This window comes from Echiichthys vipera (genome assembly GCF_963691815.1).
Source record: "Echiichthys vipera genome assembly, chromosome: 14".
In the NCBI taxonomy this organism is placed as follows: domain Eukaryota; kingdom Metazoa; phylum Chordata; class Actinopteri; order Perciformes; family Trachinidae; genus Echiichthys; species Echiichthys vipera.
The window spans coordinates 590,958-615,675 of NC_139839.1; the positions used below are offsets into that span (position 1 = coordinate 590,958).

A 24,718-nucleotide genomic window follows, 5' to 3' on the forward strand; every position below is an offset into this window, starting at 1 on the left:
AGACAGACACAAAGACAGACACAAAGACAGACAGAGACAAAGACAGACAGACACAAAGACAGAGACAAAGACAGACAGAGACAAAGACAGACAGACAGAGACAGACAGACAGAGAGACAGACAGACAGACAGAGACAGACACACACAAAGACAGACACAAAGACAGACAGAGACAAAGACAGACAGACACAAAGACAGAGACAAAGACAGACAGACACAAAGACAGACAGAGACAAAGACAGACAGACACACACAAAGACAGACAGACACAAAGACGGAGACAAAGACAGACAGAGACAAAGACAGACAGACAGACACAAAGACAGAGACAAAGACAGACAGACACAAAGACAGACACAAAGACAGACACAGAGACACAAAGACAGACAGACACAAAGACACACAGACATAAAGACAGACAGACACAAGGACAGACAGACAGACACAAAGACAGACAGACACAAAGACAGACAGACAGACAGATCCAATACTTGATCCAATCATCTTCAAACTTGCTGGGCGTGACGTTGGCTCCGCCCTGATTCGCCCGATGTATTAATATCCCACTTTACTCACAGCGCCCCCCGCTGGTAACAGGAAGTAGACTAAAGTTTCTTACAAATACAGACACACAGCCCTGACATGCCTCAGGCCCCGCGGCTGTTTATTATTATTATTATTATTCCAGAACAAAATCATCTTAGTCCAGATGAAAAAACTGTTTTGAAGCAGTGATTTTAAACAGGAAACATCTGTGAGTTCATTATTAAACCGTGTTCACGTCGTCGTCTGTGACGCGTCTCAAACTCAAGATGAAAAAGAAAGAAATGAGGAATAAAAATCCGGATTCTTTTAAACCTGAGGAACCAAAAGGATCCGTGTCAGAGAATCAGCCTGAACACAAACGCCTGCTCAAGTCAAACGCTGACGCAGCTTCTCTCGTCTTTACTCTTCAAACTGAACCTCGGGGAAACTTCTGGAAACTTCTGGACACAGGGAGACGCAGCAGCAGCGAAGCGTCCTGCGTCCTGATGAACAGACGCTCTGTCCCACTTCACTGTGTTTCATGTTTCTGTGTTATTTAAAGAGACGTTACAGGGAAACGTCTTCATCTCAGTGTTTAACGTCACAGTCAGTATCTCTAATGCCATCGTGTGTGTGTGTGTGCGTGTGTGTGTGTGTGTGTGTTCATCGTTCACTCCCCCGTCACGATGAACTGTGATAACTTTGACGCCATCGTCAGGTCGACGTCTGAATGTGTCCCAACACTTTGGTGTGTGATGGAAAGACCTGCAGCGCTAAAGACGTTCGCTCAGCTGCAGGATTAACTAACGCTGCTGTTTTCAGCTTTAAGTGTGAAAATCCATCAAATCATCCATGGAGACAGTTTTTATTAAGGTAGAAATCAGGAGAGATGCTAACAGCTGGACGTGGCTAACAGTGGTTAGCTCGGGGCAGCACGGTGAAGGCATTTAAAGGTCTTTTTTAACCACTAATGCTGCTGAAAATAACAGCAAACCTCTGCAGCAGTATGAGAAGAGTCCCTACACACACAACAAAGCAGCAATGGGCTCCTTCCACTGTAATGGACTTTACTATGAGAGGAGCTGATACAGGGGCCAGTAGGTAAGTCTTTAAAACACTCTTTAATAAACTCTGGCTTCACTAACTACGCTGATGACGCTTTGTTGTGTGTGTAGGGACTCTTCTCATGCTGCTGCAGAGGTTTGCTGTTATTTTCAGCAGCATTAGTGGTTAAAAAAGACCTTTGAATGCCTTCACCGTGCTGCCCCGAGCTAACCACTGTTAGCCACGTCCGCCTGTTAGCTTAGCTTCTGTTCATGGTCTCCGTGGATTATCGGACTTTCACTTTAACAAACACAAATAAACCCATGAAACAAATCTGATGCATGTAGGAATTTTTAAACACAAATGTAAAAAGAGCCAAACCTGTTCCAGTTTGTGCAGATTGATGTTTGTATCAGATGCTTAAACGAACGTGTGAGCGCGGCAGGACTCTAACACGCTCGTGTTTTTGAGAACATGGCGTTTGTTTTTGCAGCTTTGACGTTGGAAATGTGATGAAACAGACGCCGTGTTCGTGTGAGAGAAGCCACATTTATTTTATATTTTTACATTAATTCCAAAACAAGCTGCTGTGATTAAACATGTCGGTTAATTGATCAGTAGAAAATGAATCTGCAGTTGTTGTTGTTGTTGACGTAAAGTGAAGGAACAATAAAGGAAAATGATGAAAATGAATCAGGAGTGAGAAGCTGGTTTAAATGGCCACGCTGTTCTCGATGCGCTCGGGACACAGGAACGGGTACGGCAGCTCCAGCTGGCTGTTGCGCTCTGTGATGTCATCAGAAATGGCCTTGAGCTCGGCCTGCACCTCCTCCACCAGCCCGCGGTGGGCGCCGTCCTTGAGGACCGCCTCCTTGTAGTGACACAGAGGAACCTGCGGGGACAAACGCACACATTAACGCGCTAAAACGTAGCATGCTAGTGTTTATGTGACCACATTCAGCAGGTGGAGTGGGTGGAGCTCACAAAGTTGACGGCGGGCTGTGACAGCACTGTCAGCGCCATCAGGACGCGACAGGTGGAGTTCACCTCCGGCAGGAAGGACAGGATGGCGTCCTCCGTCACCGAGCCTTTGATCTGCGGAGGAGGACGCAACATACAGGCCGGACAGTTTGGCATCCAGAGAGCGAAGTCCAGCTGGGGGAGGAAGAGAGAAGTGAGGACAACAAGGACAACAACAAGGAGAACAAGGACAACAACTACAAGGACAACAACGACAACAACAAGGACAACAACGACAAGGACAACAACAACAAGGAGAACAAGGACAACAACTACAAGGACAACAAGGACAACAACAACAAGGACAACAACGACAACAAGGACAACAACAAGGACAACAACAACAAGGACAACAAGGACAACAACAACAAGGACAACAAGGACAACAACAACAAGGACAACAACAACAACGGCAACAACAACAACAAGGACAACAACGACAACAAGGACAACAACGGCAACAACAACAAGGACAACAACAACAAGGACAACAACGACAACAACGGCAACAACAACAAGGACAACAACTACAAGGACAACAAGGACAACAAGGACAACAACAACAAGGACAACAACAACAACGGCAACAACGACAACAAGGACAACAACAACAACAAGGACAACAAAAACAACAGCAAGGACAACAACGATAACAACAAGGACAACAACAACAAAAAGGACAACAAGGACAACAAGGACAACAACAACAAAAACAACAAGGACAACAACTAAGACAGTGTCAACAAGAATGACGATCCGTTGGAAACCCACGGAGCGTGTTCAGACCAGAAACCTGAGATCACTCCGGGGAAGATGTTTCCATGAGGAAGAACCAGGGACTGGAGGAGTTCTCGGGTCAGTGAACTCTGCTATGACCCGGGAGACGCCGTTTCCATGGTGATTGACCTGAACCTGAACCCTCTGAGGGAGTCACGAAGCGTCCGCTCACCTGGGAGAAGTTCACGGCAGCGTGCAGAGCGGAGCAGGAGAAGACGATCATGGTGACAAACTTGGACAGTTGTGCTTTGGTCCGGAGAGACGCAGGGAAACCTGAGGACGAGAGGAGACGGGAGTCATCGTGTGTTCGTCCTCGGCGCCGCGTCTCCGTATTGGACAAACACCTGAGTCGTGGTTGAAGCCGTGAGCGTTGATGTCACTGATCCAGAGCTGCAGCTCAGAGTCCTGCTGCACCGCATCGTCTCCACGGTAACACACATCCACCCACCGGCCCACGAACCTGCCACACAACAATGACAGGTGACCGTTAAGGTTAGACAACGAGAGGTGACAATTAATTTTAGTCACTAAAGGTGACGGTTAAGTTTAGTCTCTATAGGACTTGGTTCAGATCAATTAAAGGTGGTTTGTCTCAGTTCTTCCAGGACTTGAACCCCCGGTCCTCCAGGTCAAAGTCCTGTGTTTTGGATCCTCCTCTCAGCTGGTGGAGGTGCGTTTGCTCACCTGTGCAGCGCGTCCCAGACCCTCAGAGCATCCTGAGCGTAGTAGCTCTGTGGCAGTTTGTCCACCCCGCGGTCCGCCAGGTCCTCAGGGACACACAGGGATCTGTAATGGACCCGCTCCGACGCCCGGGAGAGGAGGACGGGTAACGCCTCCAGACCAGAGCCCACCGCCTGGAGGGAAGACCACCACAACTACAGATTACTGCACCGCCCTCTTTGAAGGGGGACTTCTCTCTTTTTGACCTCGTGTATTTCTGTGTAAGTGACTGGTCAACAACAGAATGAACCCCCACGATGAACCTTATCAAAAACCCCGTCTGCAGCCAGCAGCGACGCCCGGGCCTGGAGGTTGATCTGGAGGGACGTCCTGACGTGCGCCATCAGCAGCTGTGCAAAAACACATGAAAGTAAACAGTTAAACACAGGAAACATCTGGAGCGACGGTTGTGCCTTCAACACTCTGGCTGTAGTCCGGTTCCTTGGTGCAGATGATGAAATGAAGATTCCACCGACGCCGTTCTTGGGAGATCCTGGGGCCAGAATGAGAACATCTCCTGGAATGGAGAGTTAGCTTTTATAGTGCGAGAGGACAAAGAAGCAAGCAAAGAGGGATCTCATGCAAAGGGGGGGAGACCTGAGGGGCTCCACACTCGAGGCCCAAACAAAGGAAGACAAACCATGAGGTCCTTTAAACCTGTGAAGGTTCTCATGTGTCCAGGTCGTCGTTCTTCTCAAAGCAATTTCAGTCCAAAGCAACTGGACTTGGTTCTTTGTCAGGAAGACGTTTCACCTCTGATCCAAGAGGCTTCATCAGTTCATGTACACATCTGACCAGGACCAGGACCAGGACCAGGACCAGGACCAAGCTGGGACTGGACCAGGACCAGGACCAGGACCAGGACCAGGCTGGGACTGGTCCAACTACCTGGTGTGGAGATCCAGGTCTTTAACCTCTCACAGGCCGATGATGTCACTGGAACCCTTTGTGCTCCGTTGTTAGAGTGGCAGTCGTTGGTGGAAGTAGGTCTGGACTTGGTTAGTGCTGGTCCAGTCCCAGCCTGGTCCTGGTCCTGGTCCAGTCCCAGCCTGGTCCTGGTCCTGGTCCAGTGGTTGGTGGAAGTAGGTCTGGACTTGGTTAGGTCTCTATTGAGTGTGAACCACAGTGGTTGGAGTCACAGGAGGACGTTTGTGAACAGTTGTTCTTTGAGGTTGGATTGTTGAATGAAGGGATGAAAGGGCAGCATTGGATCTCCACACCAGTAAGTTGGATCAGTCCCAGCCTGGTCCTGGTCCTGGTCCTGGTCAGATGTGTACATGAACTGATGAAGCCTCTTGGATCAGAGGTGAAACGTCTTCCTGACAAAGAACCAAGTCCAGTTGCTTTGGACTGAAACTGCTTTGAGGACACATGAGGCCCTTTCTCCCAAAACATCATGTGGGTACATCTGACTTTGGACCCTTCAGCAGTTGCAAACGTTTGCTTCAGGTCACCTGGTGCAGCGGGTGCACCTCCGGGAGCTGCCGCAGCGTGGCCACGCAGCACAGCTCTCCCAGCATGTGCGTCCTCAGGTAGTGGGAGGCTAACTGGTGACACTGGAAGTCCGCGCTGTGAACCCAGATCTTAGCCAGCAGCCAATCACAGCCGGAGTCAGAGGGCAGGAAGACCGGGTTCAGAGGGCCGGGCGTCTGCTGCAGCTGAAGAAGAAAGAACATTACTCACTTGGACTGGACCCGAGTATTTTTACTCTGCTCCGTCCTGCTTCACCTGGATGGCGATGGGGACCAGTTGTCCCTGGCGGTTCAGGTGCAGAAGACACAGCGGAGCGCACAGATATGTTTGCTTTCCGTTGACCACGTTGGCTGGGACGCCATCCAAAACCTCGTAGTCCAGCAGGTAAATGGTCCCCGCCTGTCAAGAGAGAGCAGCTGTGTTAAAGCGCACAGCCGGCACCAGCCCGGTGTCAGAGAACCAGACGAGCGGCGTGCACACCTCTAGCTCCTGCTCCAGGGAGGAGCCTCCGGACAGGAAGGGGCGGAGCATGTCAGAGGTGACTGACAGGTTAGGAGGCAGGAGGCGGATCTGACGCAGCAGCAGCGGGTTGCAGCCGTTCAGACACTGGTAACCAAAGTACCAGTCCTCCGTCCAGTGAGCCTTCATGAACCCTGAGGGAGAGAGAAGAGAAGTTCATCGAGACATGAAGAGTTCGTCCTCACGAACTCAAGAACTGCTCGTCCGATCCACGTCAGGGTCGAGTGTGAAGTCGACCAGATGCAGCGAAGGAAGAAAACCTAGTTTGTGTTTGGACATAAGAAGAAGACGAAGAAGAAGAAGATGGAGAAGAAGAAGAAGCAGAAGAAGAAGGAGGAACACCCTACCATCATTCTAAAACTGTGGTAAAGAGTCGCCCGGGTGAGCGTGGACGAGGCGCACGCGCTGCGATTTTATAAATGTTGTTGTTGAACTCAGGATGTAAATCTTCTGAGATGTGAAACCAACTCTCACGGTCTCTGCGCTCACGCCGTACGTGTCAGATAGAGAAGAAAGCGTCCCGTCGTGGACCGGAACCATTGTCAGTAAAGTTGCGTTCAGGCCCTGTTTACAGGACGGCGACACACATTCCCCTCTCAGGGTCAGAACGTTAACTGAAGAGAGACGGAAGAGTTTTCTGAGTGTGTTGTTTTGTTTCGTACTGGCGGCGTTGTTCTGGCGTCCGACGTGGGCGAAGAGCGTCTCCAGCTGCGTGAAGCTCGTCCAGGCCTCGGCGCGGCCGGCGAAGCCCCTCAGACAGCGCAGGTCAGCGGGCGGGCTGAGGACAAAGAAAGCAACACCTCAGTCTGTGTCTGGTTCTTGTGTTTGGAGTCAGAACCCAAAGCGTGCCACTTCACCTCTTGTGTGTGAAGCTGAGGTTCGGCCCGAGTTCAGACAAACCGCTGAGGTCGACGCACTGAGGAGCGCCGCTGACAAACGGACGCCACCTGGAACAAGATGGCGTTATTGCGTCATGTGTGACCACTGAGCGTTCTCTCCGGCTTTAGGGGACGTTCTGTTTCACCTGAAGAGCTTCTGTTGGTGCTGCACCTGATCGAGACGCTGCTGCTTCAGCTTCTCCTCCGTCTCGTCCTTCAGCAAACACACTGTGGAGCAAACGTCGTGAAAACAACCATAAATACGATAACGTCAGTGATCGGAATAACGACTTCTCTATATGTAATGTTCAGAACGAGCTACAAAGTGAAAGAAGCTCCCAAACTTCAGAAGACGGATCAGAACACACAGGTTTATGGAACTGTTATGGACCAAAAAAGGGCATGTATGTGACGCTGGGGGGAGGGGCGTACGAGGAGAAGTGAGGGCCAGAGGCTAGCTGTCACTCAAGAGGCCACGCCCCTAATTATTCATCAACTTTAACCTCCAATCAAATAAAAACTAGCCTAACGCTAACCTGCCCCTTGTGGACACTCAGAACTGACATTTTTGGAGCTTCCTGATTGGAGCAGGCAGTGGTTGTGGGCGGGGCTTGTTTTTTACATTTACGTACACGTCCCGCTCCGCAGCTCCACATCGCCCTCTGCTGGTCGCAGCCACCGGTCACACAGGAACACCTGGACCTCCGGATCTCCCTCTGGTCCAGCCCCCGTCCCATCCTCGGCCCGTCCGCCCGCCGGCCCGCGGACCTCCACCCGGCTGCAGCGCCAGTCCAGGTCAGGGAATCCGCTCCGAGCCTCCAGCCGAAGCCGGACCAGCAGCAGGCGACCGAGCGGAGCGTTCGTCCGGACTCGAACCGGACACAACTGTGAGGACGGGAGGAAGAGGTCAGGTCTGTGAAGGTCACAGAGGTCGTCCGGCGCCGAGGAGAACAGCGGTTTACGGTGATACTCACCGAGCCGGGCAGCAGGAGGAGATGGTCGTCCACGCTGATGGGCGGAGTCTCCCCCTGAGAGCCAATCAGGCTGAGCCACAGGCGGCTGAAGGTGCCACAGGTGGGACCAGGTGAGGTGTGGACCGTCACCTCGAACTCCAGACGGGACGCCATCGTGTCGGGCGGAGAGGAAACTGGAGGATCAGAAACGCTCCGTCAGCACCTTTGAGACTAATAATAAATAAAGGTGGAAATAATAATAAAAATAATAACTTGGTAAACATAAAGTTAGAAATGAAAATAAATAATAAATAAATGTTGAAATCTACAAACTGAACACTAAAGAATGATTTTCATGTTTTTCTTCACACACAAACTTTTGCACCTGTGTTTAAAAATAGATTTATGTTTTTCATGTGAAGCGTCCGTTGAGTTTGTGAACCACAACATTTGTTTCCTCGGGACATTTGACTTGGAAATGAGCCACAGCGGCGAGGGCGAGGGCGAGGGCGAGGGCGAGGGTGTGGGCGAGGGCGAGGGTGTGGGCGAGGGTGCGGGCGAGGGCGAGGGTGATGGCGTGGGCGGCCATGACACCTCTCCTCTGAAAGGTCACTTCCTCCTTTTCTCTAATTTACTGTCGTTAGAACTCAAAACATCATTTTAATATTGAATTTAATCAACGTTCATCAAAGCTACGTGGAAATATAACAAGAGAGACAGGTGAGAGACAGACAGGTGAGAGACAGGTGAGAGACAGACAGGTGAGCGACAGACAGGTGAGCGACAGACAGGTGAGCGACAGACAGGTGAGAGACAGACAGGTGAGAGACAGGTGAGAGACAGGTGAGAGACAGGTGAGAGACAGAGAGGTGAGGGACAGGTGAGAGACAGACAGGTGAGCGACAGGTGAGGGACAGACAGGTGAGAGACAGGTGAGGGACAGACAGGTGAGAGACAGACAGGTGAGAGACAGACAGGTGAGAAAAAGACAGTTGAGCAACAGGTGAGAGACAGGTGAGAGACAGACAGGTGAGCGACAGGTGAGTGAGAGACAGACAGTTGAGAGATAGGTGAGAGACAGACAGGTGAGAGGCAGGTGAGCGACAGGTGAGAGACAGACAGGTGAGAGACAGACAGTTGAGAGACAGGTGAGAGACAGGTGAGAGACAGACAGGTGAGAGACAGGTGAGAGACAGACAGGTGAGAGACAGACAGGTGAGAGACAGGTGAAAGACAAGTGAGAGACAGACACGTGAGAGACAAGTGAGAGACAGACAGGTGAGAGACAGACAGTTGAGAGACAGGTGAGAGGCAGGTGAGCGACAGGTGAGAGACAGACAGGTGAGAGACAGGTGAAAGACAGGTGAGCGACAGGTGAGAGACAGGTGAGCGACAGACAGGGAGAGACAGGTGAGGGACAGACAGGTGAGAGACAGACAGGTGAGCGACAGACAGGTGAGCGACAGGTGAGCGACAGACAGGTGAGAGACAGGTGAGAGACAGGTGAGCGACAGACAGGTGAGAGACAGGTGAGCGACAGACAGGTGAGAGACAGGTGAGAGACAGGTGAGAGACAGGTGAGAGACAGACAGGTGAGCGACAGGTGAGCGGCAGGTGAGAGACAGCTGAGCGGCAGGTGAGGGACAGGTGAGAAACAGGTGAGCGACAGGTGAGACACAGACAGGTGAGACACAGGTGAGAGACAGGTGAGAGACAGACAGGTGAGGGACAGGTGAGAGACAGGTGAGAGACAGACAGGTGAGAGACAGACAGGTGAGAGACAGACAGGTGAGCGACAGGTGAGAGAATGACAGACAGGTGAGCGACAGGTGAGAGAATAACAGACAGGTGAGCGGCAGGTGAGAGACTGGTGAGCGACAGGTGAGAGAATGACAGACAGGTGAGAGACAGACAGGTGAGCGACAGGTGAGAGAATGACAGACAGGTGAGCGACAGGTGAGAGAATGACAGACAGGTGAGCGGCAGGTGAGAGACAGGTGAGCGATAGGTGAGAGAATGACAGACAGGTGAGAGACAGACAGGTGAGAGACAAGTGAGAAACAGGTGAGAGAATGACAGACAGGTGAGAGACAGACAGGTGAGCGACAGGTGAGCTGCCGGTGAGAGACAGGTGAGAGAATGACAGACAGGTGAGCGATAGGTGAGAGAATGACAGACAGGTGAGAGACAGGTAAGCGACAGGTGAGAGACAGGTGAGCGACAGGTGAGAGACAGACAGACAGGTGAGTGACAGACAGGTGAGCTTACCTGCAGAGCGGCTCCGGTCCGTGCGCTGAATCAACCTGTACTGAACTCTGCATCTGTAGTTTTGAGGCCCCGCCCCCTCATGCACAGGTGCAACAGGTGAGTTTTCAGGCCCCGCCCCCTCATGCACAGGTGCAACAGGTGAGTTTTCAGGCCCAGCCTCCGCCTTGGTTCATGTCTGTCTAACAATAAATTCTGATGCGGAACCAGCAGAGGGCAGCAGGTTCCATAGTGTAGCGGTTATCACGTCTGCTTTACACGCAGAAGGTCCTGGGTTCGAGCCCCAGTGGAACCATCGTTTTTTACTGAAGCATCAGCAACTTTTCCATGAGGAAGAGAAAACGGCTGCACGCGGCCGCAGAGAAAGCGGTGGACCTTATTTTGACCCTCCTCCGGGAGGAGAACCTTTAATTTGCACCTGAAGTTGCAAACCTGTGAACCTCTCTGGTGTCATCACCACGACAAAGACAGACGTCCTGTGGGAGCAGAGCCACCGGAAACACACTGCTGCTGGTGAGTGTTGATTTTTTTTATTGTTAAGTGCAAAATGACGGAAGCCCAAACGGTCATGCATAGAAACATGTTATTCCACCGGTTTCCCGGGATACCGGGGTAATGGATTACCTGTTGAACACTTCCCACATCATGAACAACACTTTCAGTCATTTCATGCTAAGAACTAAATCTGTAATCTGTATTTCCGTCATTCAACATTATCTCGTTGTCATGGAAACAGAGCAAATAAAATGTATGTAATGTGTGACCCTTTAGGGCTTCCGTAATAAATCCAAATCAGCATTTTCAAATGCGATTACAAAAGTTGTTGCTTTCAGAACTGAGCGCAGGATTTTCTTACATTCAAACCGAATAAAAACAGAACAAGAACAGAAAGGAAATAAAAACACATTTTATTATTGAGAATCAGTCAAAAGTCAAAGTGTCATACAGTAATAGGGCTTACTGTGGTTTCATAAGTGTGAATAAAAAGGCTAAAAATAGATGCAAAACCAGCACAAAAAGATGCAAAATGACTAAAAACAGATGCAAAACCACCACAAAAAGATGCAAAATGACTAAGAATAGATGCAAAAACACCACAAAAAGATGCAAAAATGACTAAAAATAGATGCAAAACTACCACAAAAAGATGCAAAATGACTAAAAATAGATGCAAAACCAGCACAAAAAGATGCAAAATGACTAAAAATAAAATAAAGTGGAGATGCCGGGGATTGAACCCGGGGCCTCATACATGCGAAGCATGCGCTCTACCACTGAGCTACATCCCCACACGGTGCGTTGAGAGCGCCGAGGGTGCGTATTTATAAGCACGTTAGGGGGCGAGGGTGGGACTACATTTGTATGTTTACGGCTTTATGTTGTTCCTGAACAATAGCTCTCGTTACTTATTTGGTTGAACGTGAAATGAACGCACTGTATTTCCTGATGAACGTTACTGTGAACTGTGTAAACAGACGTAGCATCTCCGTCAGCTCCGTTCTCTAACTTGACCCGATCATATTCTCCTCTGGGAGCCGCCATCTTGTCAGACTTTGACTCATCCTCATTTCCTCTGACCAAAAAAGGGCATGTATGTGACGTTGGGGGGAGGGGCACACATGTCCAAGGTATTTTGTTTTATTTATGACACTTGTCACTTGCATTAATTATTATTGTTAAATGACGTCCATAACCTTTTAGCTGAGGCTGTACAGACTTCAGAAACATGAAGCGTTTGAAGAAACAACGTCACAATAAGCAAAAATACCAACGCAGACACCGAAGGATCGTTTCTACTGCAGAGTTCAAAGGGTTCATGTTTTCCTGGGTCTTGTTACGTTGCTCCTCTGTGGGCGCGTGTGTCCTCAGGACCTTTCGTCTTCCAGCTGCAACAGAGCGACAGAGGAACCAAAATACCCAAACATGAACCCGAAGGCGGGGTAGAGAGGTCCAGTGACTGTGGTGTTGAAGGTGTGGAGGTGCACCGGCGTGTCGGAGGAGACTCTGTAGAAGGACACGGTGCCGGCAGGACTGTCCACGTACACCGCTACTCTGTTGGAGACGGAGGACGGGTCGGTGTGGACCGCGGTTCTTCTGTCGTCGTGCCAGGCGAAGTAACGCTTGTCGGAGCAGAACAGAGTCCAGGACTTGTGGTTCCCTCCGAGCCTGCAGCCGCCACCCTGCCCCCTCCGTCTAATTCCTCCGTACGCCACTCCCAGATGCACCGCCCCCTTCCTCTCCACCTCCCAGTAACAGCGACCGGTGAACGCGTTTTTACACAGCAGCTGAATCCAGCAGTCGAATCTCTCCGGACGATCGGCGCACTTGTGCTCCGTGGTCACGACCGTCACTTTCCGGTGGTCTTTGGACAGTTGGAGCTTTCTGTGCGCCGTGTTTCGGTCCAGCATCACGTCACAGGCGTCTACAGAGGACGACACAACAGCATTTATTAGGAATGTTTTAAACAGTCTAACCTTTATTTTACCACAAAAAGATGCAAAATGACTAAAAATAGATGCAAAACCACCACAAAAAGATGCAAAATGACTAAAAATAGATGCAAAATTAGCACAAACAGATGCAAAATGACTAAAAATAGATGCAAAACCAGCACAAAAAGATGCAAAATGACTAGAAATAGATGCAAAACCACCACAAAAAGATGCAAAATGACTAAAAATAGATGCAAAACCACCACAAAAAGATGCAAAATGACTAAAAAATAGATGCAAAACACCACAAAAAGATGCAAAATGACTAAAAATAGATGCAAAACCAGCATAAAAAGATGCAAAATGACAAAAAATAGATGCATAACCAAGTAAAATTGGGCAACTTCATGGCAAATATTCTGAAGCTTCATTATATCAACGTGCAGCTTTGGTTTTGATGCATCAGATAAAAAGAAACTTACACTTCCTCAGACCTGGTTTCAACCTCTGGACTCCACCGTGGTCCACCCTGTGAGGGGACGGGAGAAAAGCCGCGTCATTGGGACTAAACTACTCTCGCTGAAGAGGAGTTGGAGTCATTCTGTGTTCACTCACGGCAGATTGCCTGGACCTCACGGTGCGTCAGTCCTACCTGAGAGTCTCCAGTCTCCAGTGTGGATCCTTGAGTCCAGCCGACAGAAGCTTCTCTCCGGAGTCTCCTGGATGGTTGTAGCTCAGGTCCAGTTCTCTCAGATGGGACGGGTTGGAGCTCAGAGCCGAGACCAGAGACGCACAGCCTTCCTCTGAGACCAGACAGCCTGAGAGACTACACACACACACACACACACACACACACACACACACACACACACACACACACACACACACACACACACACACACACACACACACACACACACACACACACACATGGGTTTAAGAACTGTAGTTTGTGACAAAATGTTGAAGGTTACCGTCTGAAACCTCTGAGTTTGTGAACAGATAGTGTTCTGTGAGTACATTGGGTTTTGAATGGTGATGTCTGGGGAGCGTACCTTTCTGATGTTCCCCCCTTTTCCCAGAAAGGGTCTTATGTTCCCATCTTATGTCAGTGCTGAATCCCCTGGCGATGCAGACCCTGACACGACCCCCTAACCCTGCCCTTAACCGTAACCTCTAACTCTAACAAAGGCTCATGCCACCTGGGAACGTAGGAGCCTTTTTGATGTGTAGAGCGGTTTGAAGAGTCCTGACCTGAGCGTTTCCAGTCTGCAGTGTAAACTCTCCAGTCCTGTGGAAATCAGAGTCACTCCTGAGTCCCGCAGGTCGTTGTTACTGAGGTCCAACTCTTTCAGAGTAGAGACGTGGGAGCTGAGGGTGGATGAGAACGCCGCACAGCTTTTTTCTGTAATACTCGTTTGATTCAACCTAAAAAAAAATACAGTTCAGATTTTTCACTGCTACGAAAAGTTATGCACAGAAATTTGTACGAAAAAATACGCTGACGGACGCGGGACCGGACCAGAAGTCAAGAGACGCCCAAACAGACGTGCAACAATGCTCAAAAACAACATTAGGGCAAAACACTTGGTTAGGATTAGAGAAAAACGTAAAGAGCCGCAAGTCGACCACGAAAAATCGTCAAATGGGAAGTGCAACGTTATGAGACCGACTTTAGCCAACAAAAGGTGACGGTTAGGCATGAAAAACTCTTGGTTTAGCACAGATGGGAATTGAACCTCGCTCCCCGGCTTAAAGTCCTGTGTTTTAGGACCCACTCACCAGCCCAACCTGTGTCCTTACGCGGCGGCTCGCTGTCTTATACTACGTCACATTGTTTCACTACGGGTAATACGCTTGAATTACTGCGCGTGACTTTACGTTTTACGGAAACTGCATGAGAACAATCTGGCACGGAACATTTTTCCAGGTTGAGGCGAAGGCGAGGTCATCATTCATATTTGGAATAACAGCTGGGGGGGGGGGGGCATGATTGGCACCCCTTTTATGATCCCCAGTGTGGAATTGTTTTTGGATGTCCGTGAGAGTCTTAAACAACCGCCATGTTGAAACAAAAGAAGGCTCAAAATGAGAAGGGCACTGGACCCTTTCAGGAGGTCATGCGGTCTGTGATGATGTAAACTCATGTGAATACTTGAATCTAACCTGAGAGTCTTCAGCCTACAGTGTGAACACTCCAGTCCAGCAAAGAGCATCCTCACTCCTGAGTCCTGCAGGTCGTTGCCCCCCAGGTCCAGCTCTCTCAGACTGGAGGAGTGGGAGCTGAGGACTGAGGCCAGAGCTTCACAGCTTCTCCCTGACAGATTACAGATGCTCAGCCTGGCTCAATAAAGAGGAATACAACAACACATTAATTAAGTCTGATAACATTTCATTGTTTTTAAAGACAAAGGGCCCAAAGATTTAGCTTAGGGGCGAACAGTGGCTGAAGGTCCTTGAGGCAGCGGCCGCAGGTTCGACCCCGACCTGCGGCCCTTTGCTGCATGTCAGAAACTGGTATACAACAAATTCTCAAGCTTGAATCCTCGTTATAACCTGGAAAAATAACCTTAACACTGAGCTGCGACCAAATCAGCATCGACTTTTTAACTGAATCACTGCACCTCTGTAGAGATAAACTAGATCTTACCTGAGAGTTTCCAGTTTCCAGTGAGGACTCTCCAGTTCAGGACAGAGCAGCATCAATCCTGAATCCTGCAAGTTGTTGTTACTAAGGTCCAGCTCTTTCAGAGCAGAGGACTCAGAGCTGAGGACAGCAGCGATGCCCCGGCAGCCATCTTCTGTGAGGCCCGTTTGATATAACCTGATGAAATTAGGAGAAATGTTTTCTATCTTTGGAAACCAAGCCTCAAATCACCACCTAAGCTGCAAAGTTGATTTACTGTTGTTCGGTCAACAAAGCGGAACTTGTCTTGTAAAATTTGCAAAGTCTTCCTTAGCTCGTTTTTCCGCTGACCGTGGAAAATCCATGAAGTGATTTTGCTGCAGTATTTTTCGTATTCTTAGGGCGCACTCACACTGTACTTCTGTCCCGGGCCAAAACCGTTTTTTCAGCTAAAGCCTAGTACATTTAAGCAGCGTGAGTGCACCCGCTCCGCGCACAACTGCGGACAGCAGCCGTCCACGGCCCGCTTGAAAGAGGTGGGCTTTAGCGGAGCCGTTTGCACATGTACGAGCACGAGCGCGCGCATGTGTACGAGCACGAGCACGAGCCCTACGGCGGTAGCACTATGTGCGCCTGTTCGGACATGTAAATAGAAGGAGGGACCATGCGCGGACATTTCAAACAATGGCGGTGAAAGGTTCACGTTGGTGTGATGCGGAGGTGGAGTGTTTACTGCAGATGTGGTCGATGAAAAGATTCAAAAACAGTCGACAAGACGCACAAAAACTCCGAGGTCTACGGAAAGATCTGGAAACAAAGCCACGCATCGCCATGACGTCATCAATGCGTGTGACGTGTTACGGCGTGATGACGTATAGGCAGCAAGAAGCATTCTCCGAGGCCCAGGTGGTGTGAGTACAAACGGGCCTGGGGCGCGGGGGGAGAGGGAGGGGGGACAAGTACCCTAAAGTCTGGGTCGCGGTGCGGAAGGACAGTGTGAGTACGCCCTTAAATGCTGGTGTGACAAGACCAAGAATAGCATGCATGGCCTTATCTCACCTTAGACTTTCCAGTTTACAGTGTGGACTCTGCAGTCCAGCACACAACATCTTCACTCCTGAGTCCTTCAGTTACCCAGGTCCAGCTCTCTCAGACTACAGGACTGGCAGCTGAGAACTGAGGCCAGAGCTTCACAGATTCTCTCTGACAGCTTACAGAAATTCAACCTGGACAAACAGAAATGAGCAAACAGTGACTGGCGTCTGTTTGTATTTAAACAATATTGAATCAATATATTTGTGCACTTACAGAGATTTATTGGAGGCTTTGATCACTGGCAGCAGCCTCAGAAGAGCCTCCTCTGAAGCAGAGTACTTCTTCAGCTCAAACACGTCCAGATCTTTTCCTGATGTCAGTAAGATGAAGACCAGAGCTGACCACTGAGCAGGAGACAGTTCATCTGTGGAGAGACGTCCTGAACTCAGGGACTGTTGGATCTCCTTCACCAGAGAACGATCCTCCAGTTCATTCAGACAGTGGAAAAGATTGATGCTTCTCTCTGGACAGGGAATCTCTCTAATACTCTTCTTGATGTAGTTTACTGTTTCCTGATTGATAGGTGAGCAGCATCCTTTCTGAGTGAACAGGCCTCGTAGGAGATCCTGATTGGTCTGCAGGGAAAGGCCAACGAAAAAGCGGAGGAACAAGTCCAGGTGTCCATTTGGAGTTTGTAAGGCCTCGTCCACAGCACTCTGGTAAAAGCGCTTTGCTGCAGATTTTTTTGCTGCTGGTGTAGACATCTGGTAGGTTGAGTGCTCCTCTGTCAGGAGATCAACCCCAGAGTTGGTGAACGTCAGATGGACATGAAGAGCAGCCAGAAACTCCTGAACACTCAGATGGATGAAGCAGAACACCTTGTCCTGGTACAGTGCTCTCTCCTCTTTAAAGACCTATGTGAACACTCCTGAGTACACTGAGGCTGCTCTGATATCGATGCCACACTCTCTCAGGTCTGACTCATAGAAGATCAGGTTTCCTTTCTGCAGCTGCTCAAAAGCCAGTTTCCCCAGAGACTCGATCATCTTCCTGCTCTCTGGACTCCAGTGTGGATCCGTCTCAGCTCCTCCATCATACTTGACCTTCTTCCGTTTGGTCTGAACCACCAGGAAGTGGATGTACATCTCAGTCAGGGTCTTGGGCAGCTCTGCTCCCTCTCTGGTTCTCGTCACTTCCTCCAGAACTGTAGCAGTGATCCAGCAGAAGACTGGGATGTGGCACATGATGTGGAGGCTTCGTGAAGTCTTGATGTGGGAGATGATTCTGCCGGCCTGCTCCTCATCTCTGAATCTCTTCCTGAAGTACTCGTCCTTCTGTGGGTCAGTGAACCCTCGGACCTCTGTCACCATGTCAACACACTAAGGAGGGATCTGATTGGCTGCTGCAGGTCGTGTGGTGATCCAGAGGCGAGCAGAGGGAAGCAGTTTCCCCCTGATGAGGTTTGTCAGCAGCACATCCACTGAGGTGGACTCTGTAACATCAGTCAGGACCTCAGTGTTGTGGAAGTCCAGAGGAAGTCGACACTCGTCCAGACCGTCAAAGATGAACACGACCTGGAACTCTTCAAACCTGCAGATTCCTGCTTCTTTGGTTTCACTAAAGAAGTGATGAACAAGTTCCACCAAGCTGAACTTTCTCTGCTTCAGCACATTCAGCTCTCTGAAAGTGAATGGAAATGTGAAGTGTACGTCCTGGTTGGCTTTGCCTTCAGCCCAGTCCAGAGTGAACTTCTGTGTTAGGACTGTTTTCCCAATGCCAGCCACTCCCTTCGTCATCACTGCTCTGATTGGTTCCTCTCTTCCAGGTGAGGCTTTAAAGATGTCTCCACACCTGATTGTTGTTTCTGGTCTGTCGTGTTTCCTGGATGCTGTTTCAATCTGTCTGACCTCATGTTCATCATTGATTTCTGCAGACCCTCCCTCTGTGATGAAGAGGTCTGTGTAGATTTGATTCAAAAGCATTGGGTTTCCTGCTTTAGCGATCCCTTCAAACAAACACTCAAACTTCCCTCGTAGATTAGATTTGAGTTTGTGCTGGCAAACGCTAAGAGTTTCTGAAAGGATATACAACAAATATGGAATTACAATGAATATAAAAGACTAAAGTCCTACAAGTGGAGTCATGCTGAGATCGAAAAGTAGCTGGTTGTACAGTATGCCACTCCTGTTTACTGTCATTTGACAGTTCTTTAATAGTTTGCAATTCTTGTTTTAGTGTGCTGTGCAAATTCTTTCATGGTATGCTACTCTTGTTTAGTGTCATAAGCCAATTCTGTCATAGTTATCACTCTTGTTTAGTGACATAAGCCACTTCTTTCATGGTTATCACTCTTGTTTAGTGACATAAGCCACTTCTTTCATGGTTACCACTCTTGTTTAGTGACATAAGCCACTTCTTTCATGGTTATCACTCTTGTTTAGTGACATAAGCCACTTCTTTCATGGTATGCCACTCTTGTTTAGTGACATAAGCCACTTCTTTCATGGTATGCCACTCTTGTTTAGTGACATAAGCCACTTCTTTCATGGTTATCACTCTTGTTTAGTGACATAAGCCACTTCTTTCATGGTATGCCACTCTTGTTTAGTGTCATAAGCCACTTCTTTCATGGTATGCCACTCTTGTTTAGTGACATAAGCCACTTCTTTCATGGTATGCCACTCTTGTTTAGTGACATAAGCCACTTCTTTCATGGTTATCACTCTTGTTTAGTGTCATAAGCCACTTCTTTCATGGTTATCACTCTTGTTTAGTGACATGAGCCAATTCTTTCATGGTATGCCACTCTTGTTTAGTGACATAAGCCACTTCTTTCATGGTTATCACTCTTGTTTAGTGTCATAAGCCACTTCTTTCATGGTTATCACTCTTGTTTAGTGACATAAGCCACTTCTTTCATGGTTATCACTCTTGTTTAGTGACATAAGCCACTTATTTCATGGTTATCACTCTTGTTTAGTGACATAAGCCACTTCTTTCATGGTTATCACTCTTGTTTAGTGACATAAGCCACTTCTTTCATGGTTACCACTCTTGTTTAGTGTCATAAGCCACTTCTTTCATGGTTATCACTCTTGTTTAGTGACATAAGCCACTTCTTTCATGGTTATCACTCTTGTTTAGTGTCATAAGCCACTTCTTTCATGGTTATCACTCTTGTTTAGTGACATAAGCCACTTCTTTCATGGTTATCACTCTTGTTTAGTGTCATAAGCCACTTCTTTCATGGTTACCACTCTTGTTTGGTGACATAAGCCACTTCTTTCATGGTATGCCACTCTTGTTTAGTGACATAAGCCACTTCTTTCATGGTATTCCACTCTTGTTTAGTGTCATAAGCCACTTCTTTCATGGTTATCACTCTTGTTTAGTGTCATAAGCCACTTCTTTCATGGTTATCACTCTTGTTTAGTGTCATAAGCCACTTCTTTCATGGTTATCACTCTTGTTTAGTGACATAAGCCACTTCTTTCATGGTATGCCACTCTTGTTTAGTGACATAAGCCACTTCTTTCATGGTTATCACTCTTGTTTAGTGTCATAAGCCACTTCTTTCATGGTTATCACTCTTGTTTAGTGTCATAAGCCACTTCTTACATGGTTATCACTCTTGTTTAGTGACATAAGCCACTTCTTTCATGGTTACCACTCTTGTTTGGTGACATAAGCCACTTCTTTCATGGTTATCACTCTTGTTTAGTGACATAAGCCACTTCTTTCATGGTTATCACTCTTGTTTAGTGTCATAAGCCACTTCTTTCATAGTTACCACTCTTGTTTGGTGACATAAGCCACTTCTTTCATGGTTATCACTCTTGTTTAGTGACATAAGCCACTTCTTTCATGGTTATCACTCTTGTTTAGTGACATAAGCCACTTCTTTCATGGTTATCACTCTTGTTTAGTGACATAAGCCACTTCTTTCATGGTACACACTCTTGTTTAGTGACATAAGCCACTTCTTTCATGGTTATCACTCTTGTTTAGTGACATAAGCCACTTCTTTCATGGTTATCACTCTTGTTTAGTGACATAAGCCACTTCTTTCATGGTTATCACTCTTGTTTTCATAGCATGGAACACTAAAATAGGAGTGGCATTTTATCGTAACTGTTTTTTTTAACGTTAGAAGTGTCTTAATTGTATATTTGTGATGTAAATGTGTCTCTCTTTCCACTTCCCATAATGTTAAAGCTGTTAAACTTCTCTTACTGCTTTGCAGACAGTCAGCCAGCTCCTCCTGTTTCATTCTCCTCAGGAAGTTCACTGCAATCTTCAGAAACGCCTCCCTGGTGCTCCTCCCCTGCTCTTCATCCTTACTGCCCAAAACCTCATCATCCTCCCTCTGCCTGGATAAGCGTTCTGGGTAATCTGGTCTCAGGACCCTCTGCAACTTCTTCAGCTCGTTCTTAACAAAACTGACAATGTTCTCCTCAAGCAGCTGAAACAAAGAACATTAATTAATTATCGTTAATACTAAAAATATGAAACATATTGCCAAACCCTACATGGACTGACACTGGGTCTAACACATCCATCATAGAGACTGTTGTGAGCATAATGTTTCGTTTGTATTACATTTGTTTTGTGTGTTGTACGTTCACAAACCATAAATATGGAGTCCAGATCTGTTTGATGCTGAGCAGAATGACCAAGGGAAACCTCCGACGTCACCGGATCGACTCTGCAGGGAAAACATGACTCAACATCGACTAACTGCACAAAACAAACAGGACCAAACAAAAAATCTCATCATCGTTATAATCTTACGATAAATCTTTACCGTTTATCAACAGGGTGGTGTCCATCTTTGAAATCAACATGCTGACTCATCGACCAGTCACTCTTCATGGACCAACAGCTGGGAACAGGAGAGTTCGGTCTGATGGAAACACGGATTGGAAAGAACATGAAATCAAAAGCCAACACCACTGCTCTGATGATCATTTACTGTATAAACACTCAGATAAAAGGTCAGTGGGCATCATATAAGATGCGCCAGGTTTTGTCCGCGGTGTTGTGAAAATAACGTCGTATAAGGAGCAACAACGTCTGCGTAGGCAGGACGGGACTTTAACGCAGGAGACCGCCGTTTGTATCTCCTGTGAAACCAAAAGCCAACATTGACTTTTTAAACGTACGTGTCTGAGTCAACTTACTTATGTCAGGAAAGTACTAAAATCATGCGTAAGTTACGTCACAAATGCACTTAATCATCATCAAAACTCGTCTTTTTCAAATCTCATCATCGTTATAATCTTACATTAAATCTTTACCGTTTATCAACAGAGTGGTGTCCATCTTTGAAATTAAGAGGTTGACCCATCGACCGCTCACTCTTCATGGACAAACAGCTGGGTCCAGGTCCAGGTCTGGGTCCGGATCCAGGTCCAGGTCCAGGTCTGGGTCCGGATCCAGGTTCAGGTCCAGGTCTGGGTCTGGGTCCGGATCCAGGTCCAGGTCTGGGTCTGAGCTGCTGTATCCTTTTAGAACAAGAAGAACATTGGAAATGGAAGTTCCAGTTTTAGTCATCCAGCCTCTGGTTCCTCATTTTAAAGGGGGTCTGTTATACATGAATATATATATACAGTATATAAATACATCTATATATATATATATATTTATATATATATATATATAGATGTATCTACTGTCAAAAATGACAACAAAGACACAAAATGATTGAAAATAGATGTAAAACCACCACAAAAAGATGCAAAATGACTAAAAATAGATTTATTTCTGCTTTCAGTCATAAAACAAAGTGCTGGATTTGACAAACCTGCATTTCTAAGAAGAAGAAGAAGAAGAAGAATTCCTTTATTAGACCCGCAAATGGGGAAATTCAATTTTCACACTATTATTGTTTCATGTTACACACACACACACACACACACACACACGCACACGCACATACAATGGAGAGATGTTAGAGCGAGGGGGCTGCCAGTGACCAGCGCCCCGAGCAGTTGGGGGTTCAGTGCCTTGCTCAACAGCACCTCAGCAGTGCCCCGGAGATGAACTGGCACCTCTCCAGCCACCAGTCCACACTCCATTCATGGTCCACACAGGGACTCCAACCAGCAACCCTCCAGTTCCCAGCCCAGTCACCTATGGACTGAGCTGCTGCTGCCATATAATTTTTTATTTTTTACAAGCCTTAAAAGAAGAACGTCCTCTTTTGGAGTACATTTGTATCTTTAAAGAGATAAAGAGGATATTTGTCCTCTGTTAACCCTTTGTTCTCTTTGCACTTTGCATTGTTAGTTGCAGCCTGTTCTTGTCAAACGAGTCAAACGAGTGAAAGCAGCTGCAGAGCGTGGACTTCAGGAAACACCCACACAGTCTCAGCAGGAAGTGACAACGTTGTGCTTTCCTCTCTTTATGTATTTTATTTTGAACAAACTCTCACGTTAAATATCTTGTTCTAAAGGATTTTACCAGATATTTGTAACACTGAAGCCTGTTTGAAGTCTACACACACACACACACACACACACACACACACACACACACACACACACACACACACACACACACACACACACACACACACACACACACACACAGCTTTAGTTTTAGTGACTGCAGATTATTGACTGAACAGAAGTTTACAGTTTGATTTGGATCTGCAGCATTAATGTGTCAGGAGAATATAAAGTATATAATATCAATAATAATAATAATAATAAGTATATAACTGTACCTCTCCATGCTGCTGTTACTGCTGCTGCTGCTGCTGCTGCTGCTGCTGCTGCTGCTGCGTCTGGGCTGAAAGTGAAAGCGAAATGAGAGAAGCAGCTTTATGAGGACTCATAACTCATAACTCATAACTCATAACTCATAACTCATAAGTCATAACTCATGTCTGATCAGGAGCACGAGGCCTTTATGAGTTTTCCATTTTCACTTGAGTTTGAGTGTTTTTCTGTCATTTGGATGTGTTTCTGTTTGAGTTGAGTTTCACTTGTTGTAAACACTTAGTTATGAAGTCTTGGTGCACAGCGACACCTGCTGGAGCTTCACTCTCAGTCTGCTGCAGCTTCAGTCTCAGTCTGCTGCAGCTTCAGTCTCAGTCTGCTGGAGCTTCAGTCTCAGTCTGCTGCAGCTTCAGTCTCAGTCTGCTGCAGCTTCAGTCTCAGTCTGCTGGAGCTTCAGTCTCAGTCTGCTGCAGCTTCAGTCTCAGTCTGCTGCAGCTTCACTCTCAGTCTGCTGCAGCTTCAGTCTCAGTCTGCTGCAGCTTCAGTCTCAGTCTGCTGCAGCTTCAGTCTCAGTCTGCTGCAGCTTCACTCTCAGTCTGCTGCAGCTTTATTTCCATTTCAGATTCATTAGTTTGATTAAACTAAACTGATTAATTTTCAACAGTTCATATACTTCCTCAAGTTTCCCCCACACCTTTAAAGGGCAGCTTACATTTTTATTCTCTTATTTATTTTATTTTATTTCCACTGTTTGTTTTAACTTATTTATTTTATTTTATTTCCACTGTTTTTTTTTAACTTATTTATTTTCTTTTATTTCCACTGTTCTTTTTTATTTATTTATTTTATTTTATTTCCACTGTTTTTTTTAACTTATTTATTTTATTTTATTTCCACTGTTTTTTTTTTACTCATTTAATTTATTTTATTTCCACTGTTTTTTTTATACTTATTTATTTTATTTTATTTACACTGTTTTTTTTAACTTATTTATTTTATTTTATTTCCACTGTTTTTTTTTTACTCATTTAATTTATTTTATTTCCACTGTTTTTTTTATACTTATTTATTTTATTTTATTTACACTGTTTTTTTTAACTTATTTATTTTATTTTATTTACACTGTTTTTCCACATTGTTTAAAATAAAGCCTTACATATTTTTGCTTTATTAAATATGAACTGCGCACTTTATTTTATTTCTATTTTCTCTTTTGTTTTGTTTGAACTTTATTTTATTTCTATTTTCTCTTTTGTTTTGTTTGAACTTTATTTTATTTCTATTTTCTCTTTTGTTTTGTTTGAACTTTATTTTATTTCTATTTTCTCTTTTGTTTTGTTTGAACTTTATTTTATTTCTATTTTCTCTTTTGTTTTGTTTGAACTTTATTTTATTTCTATTTTCTCTTTTGTTTTGTTTGAACTTTATTTTATTTCTATTTTCTCTTTTGTTTTGTTTGAACTTTATTTTATTTCTATTTTCTCTTTTGTTTTGTTTGAACTTTATTTTATTTCTATTTTCTCTTTTGTTTTGTTTGAACTTTATTTTATTTCTATTTTCTCTTTTGTTTTGTTTGAACTTTATTGTGAAATGTTTTGAATAAAGTTTTGGAAAAAAACAAAACAAAAACAAAGAATCCGCCATTTTGAAAGTGACGCGGCGCGGGCGGGAGATGGCGGTGTGGCGCCAAATACTCGCTGTAGAAGAAGAAGAAGAACGGTCGCGTTTA

General features: G+C 46.5%; 2 protein-coding genes and 1 pseudogene across 3 annotated transcripts in view; 1 reads left to right on the forward strand and 2 right to left on the reverse strand.

Moving 5' to 3' along the window:
- alg8 (ALG8 alpha-1,3-glucosyltransferase) overlaps positions 1-24,718 on the forward strand; it is a 131,176-nt gene that overhangs the window by 28,534 nt on the left and 77,924 nt on the right. The gene's annotated exons all lie outside the window — the stretch shown is intronic.
- LOC310956470 (hydroperoxide isomerase ALOXE3) lies at positions 2,282-8,083 on the reverse strand (the record flags this gene model as incomplete). Its single annotated transcript, XM_083926694.1, has 14 exons — positions 2,282-2,461; positions 2,554-2,724; positions 3,539-3,639; positions 3,711-3,826; positions 4,051-4,220; positions 4,350-4,436; positions 5,541-5,744; positions 5,815-5,958; positions 6,040-6,212; positions 6,741-6,856; positions 6,936-7,025; positions 7,103-7,184; positions 7,589-7,841; positions 7,931-8,083. 14 exons carry the CDS (start codon positions 8,081-8,083, stop codon positions 2,282-2,284), a joined length of 2,040 nt encoding a protein of 679 aa, XP_083782820.1.
- Positions 11,457-21,723, reverse strand: LOC310956469 (NACHT, LRR and PYD domains-containing protein 3-like; annotated as a pseudogene). The gene is made up of 11 exons (XR_014593853.1): positions 21,565-21,723; positions 21,072-21,170; positions 20,897-20,972; positions 20,501-20,729; positions 16,541-18,341; positions 16,292-16,458; positions 14,773-14,946; positions 13,861-13,977; positions 13,259-13,432; positions 13,089-13,135; positions 11,457-12,596 (listed from the first exon to the last, which is right to left on the reverse strand). The product of XR_014593853.1 is annotated as an NACHT, LRR and PYD domains-containing protein 3-like (transcript).